Source organism: Maylandia zebra, linkage group LG20 (assembly GCF_041146795.1).
Source record: "Maylandia zebra isolate NMK-2024a linkage group LG20, Mzebra_GT3a, whole genome shotgun sequence".
Taxonomy (NCBI): Eukaryota; Metazoa; Chordata; class Actinopteri; order Cichliformes; family Cichlidae; genus Maylandia; species Maylandia zebra.
In genome coordinates, this window is record NC_135186.1 from 28,595,473 (window position 1) to 28,610,630 (window position 15,158).

The following is a 15,158-nucleotide window of genomic DNA, read 5'->3' on the forward strand; positions in this document are numbered from 1 at the left end:
TACTGTGCACATCCAAAATGACATGACTCAGCTAGTGGATCTAAGATAAACATGAGTGTGACAGTAATGAGCAGGAGCTAGTGATGTGATCTGACAGCCTGATATGGCTGCAAGTAAAGAAAAAAAAAAACAGCAAAGTATACAGAGAGAACACAACATCGAGATTCCATAAAGTCTAAATTAGCACACAAAAATGATACCTGGCTAAATCAGTGACAGCATACATAAAAACAAATACGGCATGCATTTCTATTTTTCTTGCTCCGATGCAGCAAGACTCAGTATTTTTGGTACACAGCGAGGTCTCGGTTTTCTGGCAGCATAAGCTGCGATATCCTTTTCACAGGTAAATGTGCGAGCGAGTCGTCGTGCGGTCAGTCACACCTCAGCTCAGCGAGAGGAGGGGCTACTGCAGCCCGAGGCAGAACAACAGAACTGATGGGCATGCTCATCCTCACCCTCCTCTCTTGGAAAGCAACATGGGACAAGCCAAAGCACGTGAAGAAACACAGGACAGGAGGCAGACAGAGCAGACAGGGAGAAAGAGAAAGAGGAGGACGGAGAGTGAAAAAAACACAACAGTATGAGACACAAAAGCAGAAAAAGCAGAAAGCAAACAGACGGAGACTGGGTGGCAATTTTAAGTTAAATCTGGGACATGAAGGGATCTTTATTAAAAAATATGCTTTCTATACACAGTTTAAGCAGCCACGGCCTTCTAATACCACTAGATGGCAGTGTTGGACCATCATGCGCACATGTGTCTGTGACTCAGTTAAAGGATAAATGAAATAAGGAGAGGACAGAGGGGGAGAATTCACCAGGTTCACTTGTGATTCAGTTCATCTCAGTCCCAAAGCTTTCTGAGGACGAGTGCTTCCTCTCACTCTTTAAAAGAAGCTGTGTGTTTTTCAGGCTGGTAGAATTGCCTAGCTATTAGTCACACCTGGGAGTGGTAGGAGACTGAAACACAGGCTCTTGAGAGAAGCAGGTAACTGGCAGACAATGATGGTGACAAATGGACTGGCCACAGCGTGAGGGAGAGATCTTCAGGTGGTTGCCAGGTTTTGGCATCGCAATGTTTCTAATGGGGTTTAAGGGGTTTTATTTATTTATCTTGTACTCACTGTAATTAGGCCCCATGAAGGCAGCCCTTACCTGTCCTCCTGCTGTAAGCTTTGGTCAGTAGAAGGGCAGCAGTACTGATGAAGACTGACGAAGCTGTGAACAGTCAGACTGGTGGGAAACAGAGTGGCAGCACTGCTCACTGCCGTAGGAGTGGAGGGAGCCGAGGTGGGCTGCCCTGAGATAGATGGCGGCCGGACACTGACAGGAAGGACCAGAGATGGACAACACACACACACGCACGCACAAACACACACACACACACACATACAGAGATGGAGAAACCAGAGAAAGACAGACACATACAGTCAGCACCAAAGCAGAAAAAGCGACAGGCAAAGGAAGCAATTGAAGCTGCACATTGATAGTGACAAATCATAGCAATGGTAGTACAAAGAATGGGACATTTAAGAGGAGGAATGTAATGCAGATGTGCGACAGCTAACAAAGTGTAATAACAGTAAGATGACTGACATCATCAAGGCATACGCCCCCACCAACTACACAAGTTTTGAGTTCTGACAGATAAGTTACAAGTGTATTAAAGAGCAACAAAAGCAATTTAAGAAAAACAAGTAAAATGGGGAAAAATGTCCCTTCGCTAAAGTTGTTAAATATGTTTTATTAGTGAAACTCCAACCACTCTAATGGATTATATAAAGCTCGATACGAGTTCTTCAGTGGGTCATCCTGTATGAAAATGGGAAACCACTTTCTATAATGCATGCAAAAGTGCACATATAACACAAAAGCCTCTCTACGCTGGCAGAAATCAGAGATGTTCCATCTGCAGATTGCGAGTGAACGGTGGAAGAGGGAGCAGTGGTTGAGATTAGCATGTAAATGGCTGGTTTCTCGCTGGGGCCAGCTGCTGTCAAGGACATGCAGTCCCTGTCATTTTAGCATGGAAACACTGGGGGGGGAAAAAGCACAGAGAGAGGGAGGCACGAATGCAGCAAAGAGAGTAAGAGGAAATAAGATAATGCAATACTTTTGCAATTCATTGTAGTTTCCCAGCTTGTTTTATGGAGAGCGGTGCAAGGACGAGGCAGCCAAACCGAATTTTAGGGAAAAACAATGAGAAGCAATCTCTTGTTAAAGATAGACTGTATTTAATATTTTTTCCACTATCAACAAATCCAATGAAAAGACTAAACCAACAAAGACTTCATTCTATTTACAGGCTGGACTATTGTCAAACAGCAGGAGTATTGTAATGTTGCTGTCAAAAAAAGAGAAATCGATTAATAAGCTGCGAAACACAGAGCTGTAAGGCTTACCACAAAACACAAGAGAACACAATACTCCACTTTTAATTATCCAACACTGGCTACCCATTTAATTGCTGTCCCCCTACTAACCCATTTACACCCTGAGATTTTCAGATAGGAACCTGCTGACTGTTTCCACTTGACTGTTCACCACAAGGGTTATGGAAATACCTGCCTTGTGAACTACAGTGTCTTTCAAATCCCTTTTTTAAATTATACTTTTAAATTTTCAGGGTTTTGTTTTGTCCGTCCCTACCCTCACCTATGGCCACGAGCTGTGGGTAGTGACCGAAAGAACGAGATCGCGGATACAAGCGGCGGAAATGAGCTTCCTCCGAAGGGTGGCTGGCCTCTCCCTTAGAGATAGGGTGAGAAGTTCGGCCATCCGGGAGGGGCTCAGAGTAGAGCAGCTGCTGCTCCACATCGAAAGGAGCCAGCTGAGTTGGTTCGGGCATCTGACAAGGATGCCCCCTGGGCGCCTCCTGGGTGAGGTGTTCCAGGCATGTCCCACCGGGAGGAGGCCCTGGGGCAGACCCAGGACACGCTGGAGAGATTATATCTCTCGGCTGGCCTGGGAACGCCTTGGTGTTCCCCCGGATAAGCTGGAGGAGGTGGCTGGGGAGAGGGAGGTCTGGGCCTCTTTGCTTAGGCTGCTGCCCCCGCGACCCGGCCTCGGACAAAGCGGATGAAGATGGATGGATGGATGGGTTTTGTTTTGGTCTCAGCTGTTTATTTATACTGTACAGTGTAGCTTTTCACTACACTGTTACAGAAAATTACACTGCACCCAAGAGTGATCTTATATTGCCCTTTTTGAAGTTTTAATACATACATCATTGACATATTTTAATCTTTTTCATAGCATCTATTCTTGAAGGTTTCTCCCTTTTTCATTTTAAGTACAGCATGTGCAGCCAAAGCCTGACATGGTTTATGTTTTGTGCCAGAGAACACAAGGACTAGAAGACATAACAGTGAGGCACACTCTTGCACTGAGTGACATGCTCCGTCACTACTACGAACATGGGCACTGTAGTTTATTCTCAGTCAAGCCCACATACACCCTCCAGCTTCCGTAAATACTCACTAGAACACCAAATCCACGGCTGAAAATAGTCCCCGGCAAATATGGTATTTACTGCTGTTTGAGTAGCAGTAAATGCCACTACACTGTTACAATTACCAAGCATCTTTTACTGAATATACATTATTGTGACTTTCTATGAAAACAGTAATAAACCCAAATCTGCAGCTCCCCTTAGCTTAATAGAGCTTTAGGTTTTTGGGGAACAGTGGAATATTTAGCAGCTAATGAGCCAGATATTTTCCTCAGGAATTAACAGAGACAAACAACAGAACTAAAAAAAGAGTGAATATTGTATAATAGATTAAATGACGATCCTCCCCTGTATCTGCTAGCAAGCCAGACTCAGACTCGAGCATTCCTTTATGTCTTTCTTCTCATTTTTCCATTTTTTATCTCTATTTACAGCAATTTATTACCATTTCAACTACTAACCACTTTTAACAATTTCATTTTTGTCTATTCTTTTTAGCTCACGTTAGCAAATAATTGCAAATGTTTCATATCTTACTATAATACACAAAATCTCAGTCTGTCTGTTTGTTTCTTTGTCCACAAACTCCGCCCACACCATCAGGACTTGAGCAACCGAACTTGGCACGTAGGTACATCTCAGGCCCCTGAAGGTTCTTAGCAGTACATGATAATAAGGCATCATCATGTTGCCTAGCAACCATTTAGCCATGGGTAAAATGACCCGTTTTTAAAATGTATGTACCTATAACTCCTTATAAAAGCATCCTATCATTTTAATGTCGTAACAATAAGATCTCATTTGTACCCACAAAACTTGAATTATGCATGATATATTATGACACCATCACGTTGCTTAGCAACAGGCTAAAATGACCAATTTTCCTATACATATTGAATTATAATATCTAATTCATTGATGCGTAAAGTACTGGGCAAACACTTTGAGTTACCCCCAATTCTTTATATTTCATTAGGAAAATGGGAAATAGGTGCAGTGATTTAGTGAAATGTGCAAGAGGCAGATCTACTGATGTGGAACAGGATGGGTTGTGCTACCCTAAAATAATCTCTTTCCATTTTGCATATGACAATAGCTACAATTAGCATTGAATATGAATTATAAAACTGAACATACTGCGTTTGACCATTAAAAAATGGTTCAGCCCACAGTGTTGAAACGCTTTATTTCTTATTTTCAGTAGCAACTCAGATCTATAATTGAGAGCGTGTGAAACTTGAGACTTTCTAACTGATCCACCTCATGTTGTGTAGCATTCTGGATTTTATACTTATTAGGCGGCATGATTATTTATTATACAGGCTATACAGTACATAACATCAAATGTAACTCAAATGTTTAATTATTTGTGTATATACTTGTAGCATTTGATGTGTTTTACCATATACAGTACATATTACAGAATGTAACACCTGCATATGTGTAAAGAAATGGATATGATTTTCCCACCCCATCTGATTTCCATGCCACCCTCAGAAAATGTATCTAAATCTCATATATAGTATATAAAGCAGAAACAGAGCGTAAACAGTACTAACACATTTATGATACTTTTCTGCAATAATTCCATGAATTTTGACAACATACCCATCACTGTTGCCTGAAATGCATTGGCAAATCATGTCAGAGCCTTCATGTGTTTTACACACTTACTGATGACTCTAATCAAAATGGTCAAATTTGGTTAGTCACTCCATAAGATCTGTTGCCACTAATTTTCAATCCAGTCCTTGTGTTTTGACATACCTCAATCTTTTCTCCCCGTTTTCCTTCTTTAAGAATGGCTTCCTGACAGCCAGGTTCCACTGACAGCATTTCTTATGAGGCTTTGGCAAATAGCAGACGAATCAGCTGAAGGACCAGATGGATCCTTCAAGTCTTCACTGTATTTTTTTTCTTTGAAAATCATCTTGCTGGTGCAAAAACGGCTCACAACTTTTGCATAGTACTGTATATCACTGTTGCAGCCATTGACTGATCTTATTGTTGGGTAGCTTGATCCAAAGTGATGCAATTTATGTGCAAAACGTGAAGGAACTAAAGCTTTAAAATGAAACTACTTGGGGTGAAGTCATGGTTGTGGTTCTGCAAATACTTCATGGGCTTAGTTGACAATGACAAAAGGCATACTCAGTTTTATCCCTTAATCCTCCTGATGACATAACGTTTACATATAACCTAATAGATGTTTGACAGGATTTCACTCTGACTCTGCCCTTTTTAATACTGGCTCAGTCAAAGAAGACACAGATCTACCACACTAAGCAGCGATTCACATCCCATTGCTTTAATTTTAAGAGCACTTTAAGAACTACGAGAGTGGTCGAAATTAGAGCGTTTAAAGATACAATCACGTAGGTGGAGCGCTCGTTTGCTTAGTGCAGATGAATAAAAAGTTCCAATTAGGGTAGCAAAAAACTGTCAGTGGCTATTTTAGCACCATATTATCAAAGAAGACCACCTTTTTCATTCCTGTCTTTATAACTTATACTTCAGCGCATTAAAATGAAAAGTTTAGGCGTAACTTACAAGCACAGATGTTCTATTGTTGAACATTCTGACAAGATGTTACGTCTGAAAGAAATTAAACATTCGGAAAAAATAAACCCGTTGACCTGTTCATCTTCAGATGGAGATGTTGAGAGAAGCAGAGGTGCTGTTACGTAAGTCTGAGCCATGCTTGTACACACTGTGTGGTTTTACACTGCCAAGATTTGTATTTTACCAGCGGTAACTAATGCCTCCTGTTAAGAGTATCCCCCCAGTGAGGCAAGTGTTGACAGGCTAATCTAGAATCTGATTTCTGCTTCATGAGCAGTTACGCCTGAATCCCTGAGCGCCATAAAAACAGACACACACACAATCATCCTCCTCCTTCTTCCATAGAAACACAAAACACACATACTACCCACACATAGTATGTACATCTCTTGTTCTATTATTAGCAGACCCACACACAATAGCAAGACAATAGGGAGAGGAGAATAAGATATGAATCAACACAAGTCAAAAGATATTAGTAAAAACAGAGAGGAACAGGAAGTACAGGCTAGAAGAAAAAGTGGTACGTTGGGAGAACGGATGAGGTGGCGTGTATTTAAAGCTGTGAGTTGACAGAGGCTCGAGGTAGGAAGAAGAGTGGGAGAAGAAAGAGCTACGCGAGAGTGGGAGAGGTTGAATACAGAGGAGGGCAAGGGTGAAAATAATCAAGAGAGAAAGAATGAAGGTAAAAAGGATGGAGATGGGGGGGGGGGACATGATGTGGAGTGATAGTGCTGGATTCAGTGTTTCCTCAAACCTGTGCTGGGCTTGGGGGTGTCAGCGTGTAGGTGAGTGTCTATGTATAGACGAGTGAGCAGAGTGGGAGCGAGGCTCACATGCGGCAGTCACAGGAAGACATTCAGCTTCATCTTTGTGGCAGGTTTACATACCACAGCGCACATCTTACAAAGCAGCCCACAGGTCAGAGAGCACTACCATTTACATCTGTGTGGCTTTCCAGAGTTTTAATGTGAAAATCCATTCGCCTGATTTAATGGTGCGAGCCACTTCAAACTGTGCTTTCACCTTTTTTTTTTCCTTCTTTTTCTTCACCATTGTCTATGAAATAAGCGTGTGGGAGCGTACTGCGTCATCCCACCTCCAGCCTGACCTGGCTCACTCCTGCTGACAAACAGAGATTTTTGATGTAGCTTCAAGTAGAGTGTGTTTTTATCCCCACCACCATCTTCCACCAGTTCTTCCACAACCAACCCCCCCCCCCCCCGGTTTTCCACCGCGAGCTTGAGTCTCCTGCTGCTTGGCAACAGGGCGGACTGCCTGTGTGGGCGTCTGGCGTTAAGTGCCAGGCAAAAGCACTGACAAGGAGGGGCATAGTTACAGTTATGATTCAAATACACATACCAGGCACCTGCTGTACCCTGTGAGTCTGAGTGCACGTGTGAGCACTTGTGCACAGGTGTCTGTGTCTGTGTGTGTGTGCGCGCACGCTCTTGATTATAACTGGATATGATTCATCCAAATGAAGAAAAATTAGGCTTAATTTGAATGTGATGTGGGAGACGGAGAAGGAGTAATTCAAGAAACTGATATCACAGCAGATCACCGAAAGGGATATTCTTATTATCCAGAGTATCCAAAGAAACCGCATCCCAACTTTCCAGTGAAACAACATGCACCGCGCGATGAAAACGTGTGGCGGCACTCATCTGTCTTCAATATGTCTCCCGCATCTCCATCAAGTCGTCATTCAATCCCGCTTCTGTCTTTCGCCCTGCTCCTGCTCCCACTCCTACCCTCTCTTCACTTCTCTGTATCTCTCTCTATTCTGTGTCTCTCGCCCACAGAGTTCTTCACAGAAGAGCTCACAGCGTTCCCACGGTAACCAGTCTCCCTTATTCGGCTCCGCAGAACGTGTGCATGAGTGTTTGACAAACATCCCGCCTCAAAAGTGCCACTTATCTGCATCTGAACGAGGGGGAAGACAATGCTTAAAGTCGTGGCCCGAGAAAAGACTTGGGAATCACGCCTCTGTTGGTCAGATGCGTGCAGTACGCGCAGATTGGAGGCGATTTTGACTACAGATTAGATCAAATAGGTCAACTTAGGATAAATGTCTGAATTCCTCCACTGCACAAAGCACTTCAGACCTTGACTACCTCAAGTAGCAGCATGGCACAGGGAATTATGAGTAAATAAAGTTAAATAAATAAATAAATAAATAAATAAAATGTCCAACTGAGTGACCCTGGGAGAAACATGGGAAGACCTTATAATTCAATCTCTTTCCCAGTGGATTCAGCTGAAGTCCTAAATCAAAATCAATCAATCCAATCAAAGTTGACTAATCTCTGTATGACACTGGCTTCATAATAAACTAGTGCTTTCAATGTTTATTATTCTTATTCTTAGCAAACTATGAGCCACGTTCTTTTCTCTCCTTTATTATTTTAAATGCTACTGTTAAATGGAGGCATTGCTTATTGTTACAATGGCAAAAATGGGAGGTAAGGATCAAATTGTTTTTTGTCTTAAAATGAGTTAAGTCTTCATTTTTGTAAAACTTTCTAACTTTCTAACTTCCAGTCTAATTAATCTTAGCGAAACAAGCTCCAGTTTAAATGATAGAAAGAGTGATGATGAGCAAAACTCTTGATACTATAGCGAGGGGTTCATAATTAGATCCCCAGTGATGACTGGACAGCAGCTTAGCACTCTGTCCTCCTCACTAATGACCAAGCAAGACCCATAATCTCTGCGCTAATTTACAGTACACTTGATGCTGTTAAGATGCAATCTGCACACAGCTGCCCTCAGTAAACAAAGCAATGGTGGCTGCTCCAAACACACGAGGACGGAAAAGGGAGGAGGGTATGTCAGGATCAAGATACAGGTGAGGGGAGCAGGAAGGAGGGAGGGACAGGAATGCAATATCGCAACTGTCTTGAGGACAGCTTTACAGTTTCCACAGCAACTCGCATGCACATTTCACTTCCTGTGGAAATCTTTATATCACAGCTGCTTATTTGTCTCCTCGCCATTTCAAGAAAGTCGGGTCTGATGATACATGCAGCTATAAGAGGAATGAAACTGGGAAGGGATGTTGTTTGAATGAAAGCGGCATGGGTTTGTGCCTAGAAGCACAACAACATACTACTTGAGACAATTAACTTTAACATATTACAGCTATAATTTTATCATTTTCATTTTGCCTATCTATAACATGTGAAGATAACTGCCTCATCAAACCTGTGAATCCATCAGCGTTTCCATATAATCTCTACCCCGATAACAAAAACAGAAGCTAAATCTGTGTGTTTCATCTTAATTATATAGAATATATGCAGAAAGAGGCAGGTTCAGCGGTCAGTCTACACCAGAGATGAAGCACAGGTGCGTGTTTCTAATTGGTCTGGTGATATTTAAAACAAAACATGCATTTTCATGAATCCAGACTCATGCATAGCTAAATATAAATGAACAAAACTATGACTTTTTCTTCGCGTGCATGTATGCAGCCATGAACACTCACTGCACTCAGAAATGGCAAGTAGAAGGCAACAAACACCACCCACATACAGTTGCCTCCCACATACACACGCACACACACATCCATCATTTAAATTTACATCAAGCTAAACTCCATCACTGTAATCATTAGCACCATTACGATATTTTAATTCCCGGCAACATTATTCAGTCCCGAAACCAAAAATATTAACAGGTCTACGATTGGGTTCTTGTGAGATAAACAGCATAAACAGCTGCAGCTTCACTGTATTATTTTTCTAGAAAGTCATGCCAGATCCAGAGAGAATAGATTACCTCCCATCACTTCACACAGCATGTTTCGAGAAGGTCAGTACAGGCTCAGCCGAGCTTACCCACACATTTGCCCGGGGCCAGTTGTATCTGTGCTATCTTTGTTATCATAGGATGTAAAATTTAAGCCAAAAGGCTAAAATGAATACACATTATGAGCTTGATTTTAGCCTCAAGAATGAAAATTCAATCAGGAACAATAACCGTGCTTCAGTTAAAGGCAAGGGAAAAAAGGCAGATGAGCACAGAGGGGAAGAGAAGGAGAACAGCACAAAAGTAATTTCTGCTGCTTCTCTGAGTCATATCTGCAGCAGTGGGAAACAGAAACAGCGAGGGGGAGAGAGTGAGTGTATGTACGTGGGTATGTGAGAGAGAGAGAGTTAGAAACGAAGAGTGAGAGAAGGGGTGGAGTGGGGGTTGTGAAAAGGGGATGGCTTATGTGTAGTAGAGCTACGTAAAATTAGCAAAATTGAGCTCCTTCTGAAATGAAAGGCCATTATCGTTCTCCATATTCTCTCAGAGGAATTAATGTCAATTTCCGAGGGAGTAGTGAACATGCCGTCGATGGCATGTGTGGAGAGGGGAGATAGATGGAGGGATGATGGAATAAAGAGACGAACGGAGACTCGAGTACCTTCACGGGGCTCTTTGGAGCTTCTGAATTCTCCCAGTGTGACAGTCAAAGTGGAGTGAAGAGAAGAAAGATAGCGCAGATCTTTTCTTTTTTTTTTTGCCATTACATAATAAAACTGCTCTGAGTATGAGCACTACTGGGGTTGTCACCAAAACCTCCTGCCTGTCATCCTATGAGCTGTTTGAGCAAACTTACATCCATGTAGCACATAAACAAGGACACAATCTCTCACCCACACAATGAACTGCCACATCTTCACGACATGACAGGCTCTATTGTCAGCACCAGGGTCGCATCAGCTTTATAATAAAGGACATCCCAGGTGATGTCCTGCAAAGCGGGCATACACACTCGCAGGAAAGACACACCGAGGAGACACACACATGCACAGCAGCAGTTGTCACCTCTGGGCCAGTGGTAATTATACTCCAGTCACACTAATTGTCTGTCTTCCTCCCTCTTTCACACATTTTTGTGCACTTACACTAGCACGTGTACTGTATAAACATGCACTTGTTCGCATACACATACATGCGGAGGGTAATACGAAATACATTTGCAGAAGTCTCCCAAAATAACCGCCGCACAGCGAGCTGTGGCAGTGCCCTCAACCCTTCTTGGAGAAGGGACTTCACGTCAAACATCATTTCACCCCAAGGCCTCAGACTCACATTGTTCACACTGCCATTAACAGCAGGAAAAGGATGAAACAGGGTTGCATTTGGGACAGCTGTTTATGATGTGCCGCTAGGAGGAAGAAGAGGAGAGGACTTTGTTTTGATGCAATTCTTGCACGCATGGCTAATAGAAGTGGAGGCGGGTGGGGGATTAGTTTATTCAGTTTCTTTGTCTGAGATCAAAATTGTGGGTTATGTGACCCACACAGAGACACAGGGAAGAGAGGAGGGCTCCTGCTGGAGGACCAAAAACTAATTGGACATAAACAAAGGCAGCTCTCAGAGCCTTGCCTTCCCTTGCCCAGACTCCCCTTTTCATCTCTCCCTCCCTCTTATACACACTCCCGTTGACAGATGGCAAATCAGTGTGTGTGTTCCACCTTTTTCTCTTTTAGACTGAGGCATGCTGAGTAAGGTCGCTCAGTCACTTTCCTCCCCCTTGTCATCCCTTTTCCTCTCCCCCTTCCTCTCCCACATCTTCCTTCTGTCTCTCCCTCTGATCCGAGCCATATTTAGCGTGTCACAAGCACTGACGATAGAGAAATTCATGTTTGTATCTGATCCACTATCAGAGCAGAGCGTATTGTCGCTGACCTAAGCTAATAGGCCAGTTTTGGGCTAGACTTAGTCACAGCCAGACAAGCACAATATGGCTCTGCTGTGCGGGTGACTATTTATTAAATGTGGCACTTCATATGATACGCTTGTCTGATCCTGGATCCAAAGTCAGCTACAATGGCTACAGGCAATTAACAAGGGAGAATCAGCAAGATCTACATTTGCAATTCATCACTGCATTTAACACCCACATAAATAACTAATATGTGCTTCTGTCTAATGACTAAGTCGCCCCTAGGGATGAGGAGAAGGGACCAGAGACAACTCTAATCGATAAGGGATTTAGTCAAATCTGAGTCAGTCATTGATAAGAGGATTGGGACCATAACAACTCAGACAGTGAGCGAAATCCAGTAATAACTGCTAAGATGATTGCGTGTTGAGAAATACATATGCACAAGAACAAACGGCTTCTGTTACCAAGACTGCAACAATTTATTTCACAGTGAGCTTTTTCACATGAATTGCTGCCTACTCACAAAGCTTAATGCTTCCAGAACAAAAGCTGACTCTATCTGCATGTGTGTGCGTGCGGGTGTGTGCGTGGTTAAGTAAAAGCAAGGACAGATGCACTTGCTGTTTGCCAAAGCTGTGTTTTGGAGCACTCTAACTTCAGGTCAGCCTTGAGTTTGGGGGGGGGGGGGAAAACTCTCTTCGAGACCAAGCAGCCGACAGTTCAGAGCGAGGAAGAAAAGAAAAACACACTTTGAGCAAACAGTGGGTAGATTTTCATCCAGAAATGCTTCTCTTGCCTAGAAAGTTCAGATCTTTATGAAAAAATAAGACTCTCCTGTCTGGGCCCATGTTTTCCTCAGCATACTACTATGCAACTCCTACAGGATTCACATTTAAGACGGAGATCAGTGCACAAATCATCCTCTCTGCAGGCAGAATCATACACAGCATGATGAAATACACACCTTGACCACTTATCACTCCACTCATAATCCTCCAGCACTTAGCATATTTCCTCATGGTGGTGTATTAACACATTTCATCTTAGGTTCAGTCCCATTACTGCGAGGATTATCTGATGCTTCGTACAGCCTGTCATCATGTTGGCCTATGAATGTTCTGCCACACGTAGCTATCATGCAGACTGTGGTCATTACTATAATTTAGAGCCACTTGGACAAGATTATTGACATTCATTACAGACGGAAGATAAAGCCAGCAGAAGAGGCCCGTGTATTCGAGGTGAACTTACTTTCGGCGCAAGGTGGAACTGGTGTTGGTGTCTGTGCTGTCAGTGCGTTCAAGCCGGTCTGTGGTGGAGGAGCCGCAGGAGAGACCTCGCGTCAGCCTGGTGTGGGTCCTCCTCTCCCTGCCGGGCGCTGGAGTTGTAGCTGATCCGGATATCACCTGAGTTGTTGAGGTGCTACCATTCCCACTGCCACCGCTGCCACCAGCACCGCTGCCATGATGGATGGGCAGGGACAGGGGCTGGTTGTGGTTGTAGTTTTGCTCGGGGGTGTCCGTTCCAGGGGTACGCGGGCTGCGTTCCTGCCTCAGGTCCTGGTTCTCTTGGCTGACCCGGTCTAGCTGGCCCTCCAGTTCCTCGATGCGCCTGCGCTGCGTCTCCAGGAGCTTGGCCTGGCTCTCAATGATGTTGTTGAGCTCCAGGAGGTACTCCACTGCCCGGTTTGGGCTCTCTGGGCTGGTATCCATGGTGGGAGCCCTTCCTCTCAGGGTACGACCACCACCAGCCACAGGTTCTACCCCGTGGGGCTGAGATCCACCCTCCCCACCAGCCCTGATGAGTTGGGGGGAGGGAGGGACCAAGAAAGGCTGTGGTGAAGATTAACTATAGGCTTCAGATGTTCAGAAACAGGAACTCACAGATATTAAGATATTGAGAATGTCATCGCGACTACATATCCCCAAACATGAGGGCAAAATTTACCATTATAACATCTTAGTAGCCATTGAAAACGTCACAAAGCCAAGAAGAGAATTTAAAGCTAAAAAAGAAGTTCATGGCACTGTTGAGTGTCTGAGTTCGTGAAGTCCCAGGCATTTTGAAATCGACACGTAGCAGGTAACGAGTTTGGGGTGTCATGATTAATGTTAATTTACTAAATAAAATGTTTAAAAACAGACTTCCAGGCGGAGAGAGTGACACACATAAGTCTGGTGTAATTTAAGCTTTTCAGAGTTGGATAATGAACTTGCTTCGATGATTGATAGAGAAAAAGAATAAGTAGAATATGAATTTATCCACTGACCTGTGACATACACTGCTCGTTAACTTTAAAAGCTCTGGCACCAGCTTTTGGTTAATTAAAAAAAAAAAACCACTTTATGTTTTCATCGATATACAGGGGGAAAGGGGGTGGGGGAGAGGGGGGATACGCTAGTTTTGATCTACCACTAATTATCAGGCGCTGTCAATCATTATATAACACAGAAAAATCTGCTCCTTCCCACGTTGAATATCCCCGCAGTCTGTCATCGTCGCTTTCAACCCATGATTTGATGTGTCTTTAAAGCACAGAGAGTGAGTAGAGGTGGTTTATGAAGTTCATTCTTGAAGTCCGAATCCTCCTCTTTGGTTCGCCAAAACTACATCCCGTTATTAAAAAACGAAACACAACAAAAAACACAACAAAACAAAACAAAAAATCAAACTAGATCCCAGTATCTGTCTCGCCTTTTCATCCAAGAAAAATGCACTTTACCTCCTCGTCATGCACTCATAAATACTGATCTTCAAGATAAAACTTGTCACCTCTTAAAGGCTAAAACCTAACCGCAAGATTCTGAGGTCCTAAAGTCTTAATGACTGTTTCTAATCTTAAAACTGTACTTTTGTTTTTGCCGCTGGCGTAAAAAAAAATCTGAAATTGGTCGAAAAGAACAGGGAGCGTCCTTTCCTACTTATCTGACTCTCAGTGGCAGCAGGTCGGTAATCCATGCAGGAGAGTAGCGCTGAGTCTCCTGTGAGGTGGCGCAGAAACGGAGAGGATTTCGCTCCTTGAGCGTCTGAACCGCAGCGTTGCGTGCGCCTTTTCCTCTGGAGCGCATCACAGACAAGCAGGCAAAAATAAGGAAGTAACTTCCGGGCAAAGTTTTCAAAATAAAGGACGAACTGTCGAGAATAAAGTACTGACTTGGGGTGAAAGTCAGTTGATTTGTGGGCAAAAACAAACACGAATTATTAAAAAAAGGCGCAAATTAATAAATTAAGGTGTCCTGAGTGTATAAGCTACAGAGCGATGATTTTCATACAAGATCACTACAAACAAATGCCACAGTCGGTGCAATGGCTAAATATTTCCACAACTTCCACAACTAATGAGCACTGATTATAAATATATTAAAGGTTAAGCTACCAAACAGTGTAAACTGAAAGTTTATCTTTTGCTTAAAAAATATAAAAGAAAAATTAACGCATCACACAGTCAGTTAAACTTGATGGATTTCAAACTGTCCA

At 43.1% G+C, this 15,158-nt stretch overlaps 1 protein-coding gene across 1 annotated transcript in view; it reads right to left on the reverse strand.

Annotated features, from left to right (window-relative positions):
* The window catches only part of iqsec2b (IQ motif and Sec7 domain ArfGEF 2b), a 31,793-nt gene extending 17,065 nt beyond the window's left edge, over nt 1-14,728 (reverse strand). The window contains exon 1 of the mRNA XM_004546367.3: nt 12,933-14,728. Within this exon, the coding sequence (XP_004546424.1) occupies nt 12,933-13,393 (461 nt within the window). The 5' untranslated portion in view covers nt 13,394-14,728. The remainder of the gene's footprint in view (nt 1-12,932) is intronic.
* Nucleotides 14,729-15,158: the final 430 nt, after the last annotated feature.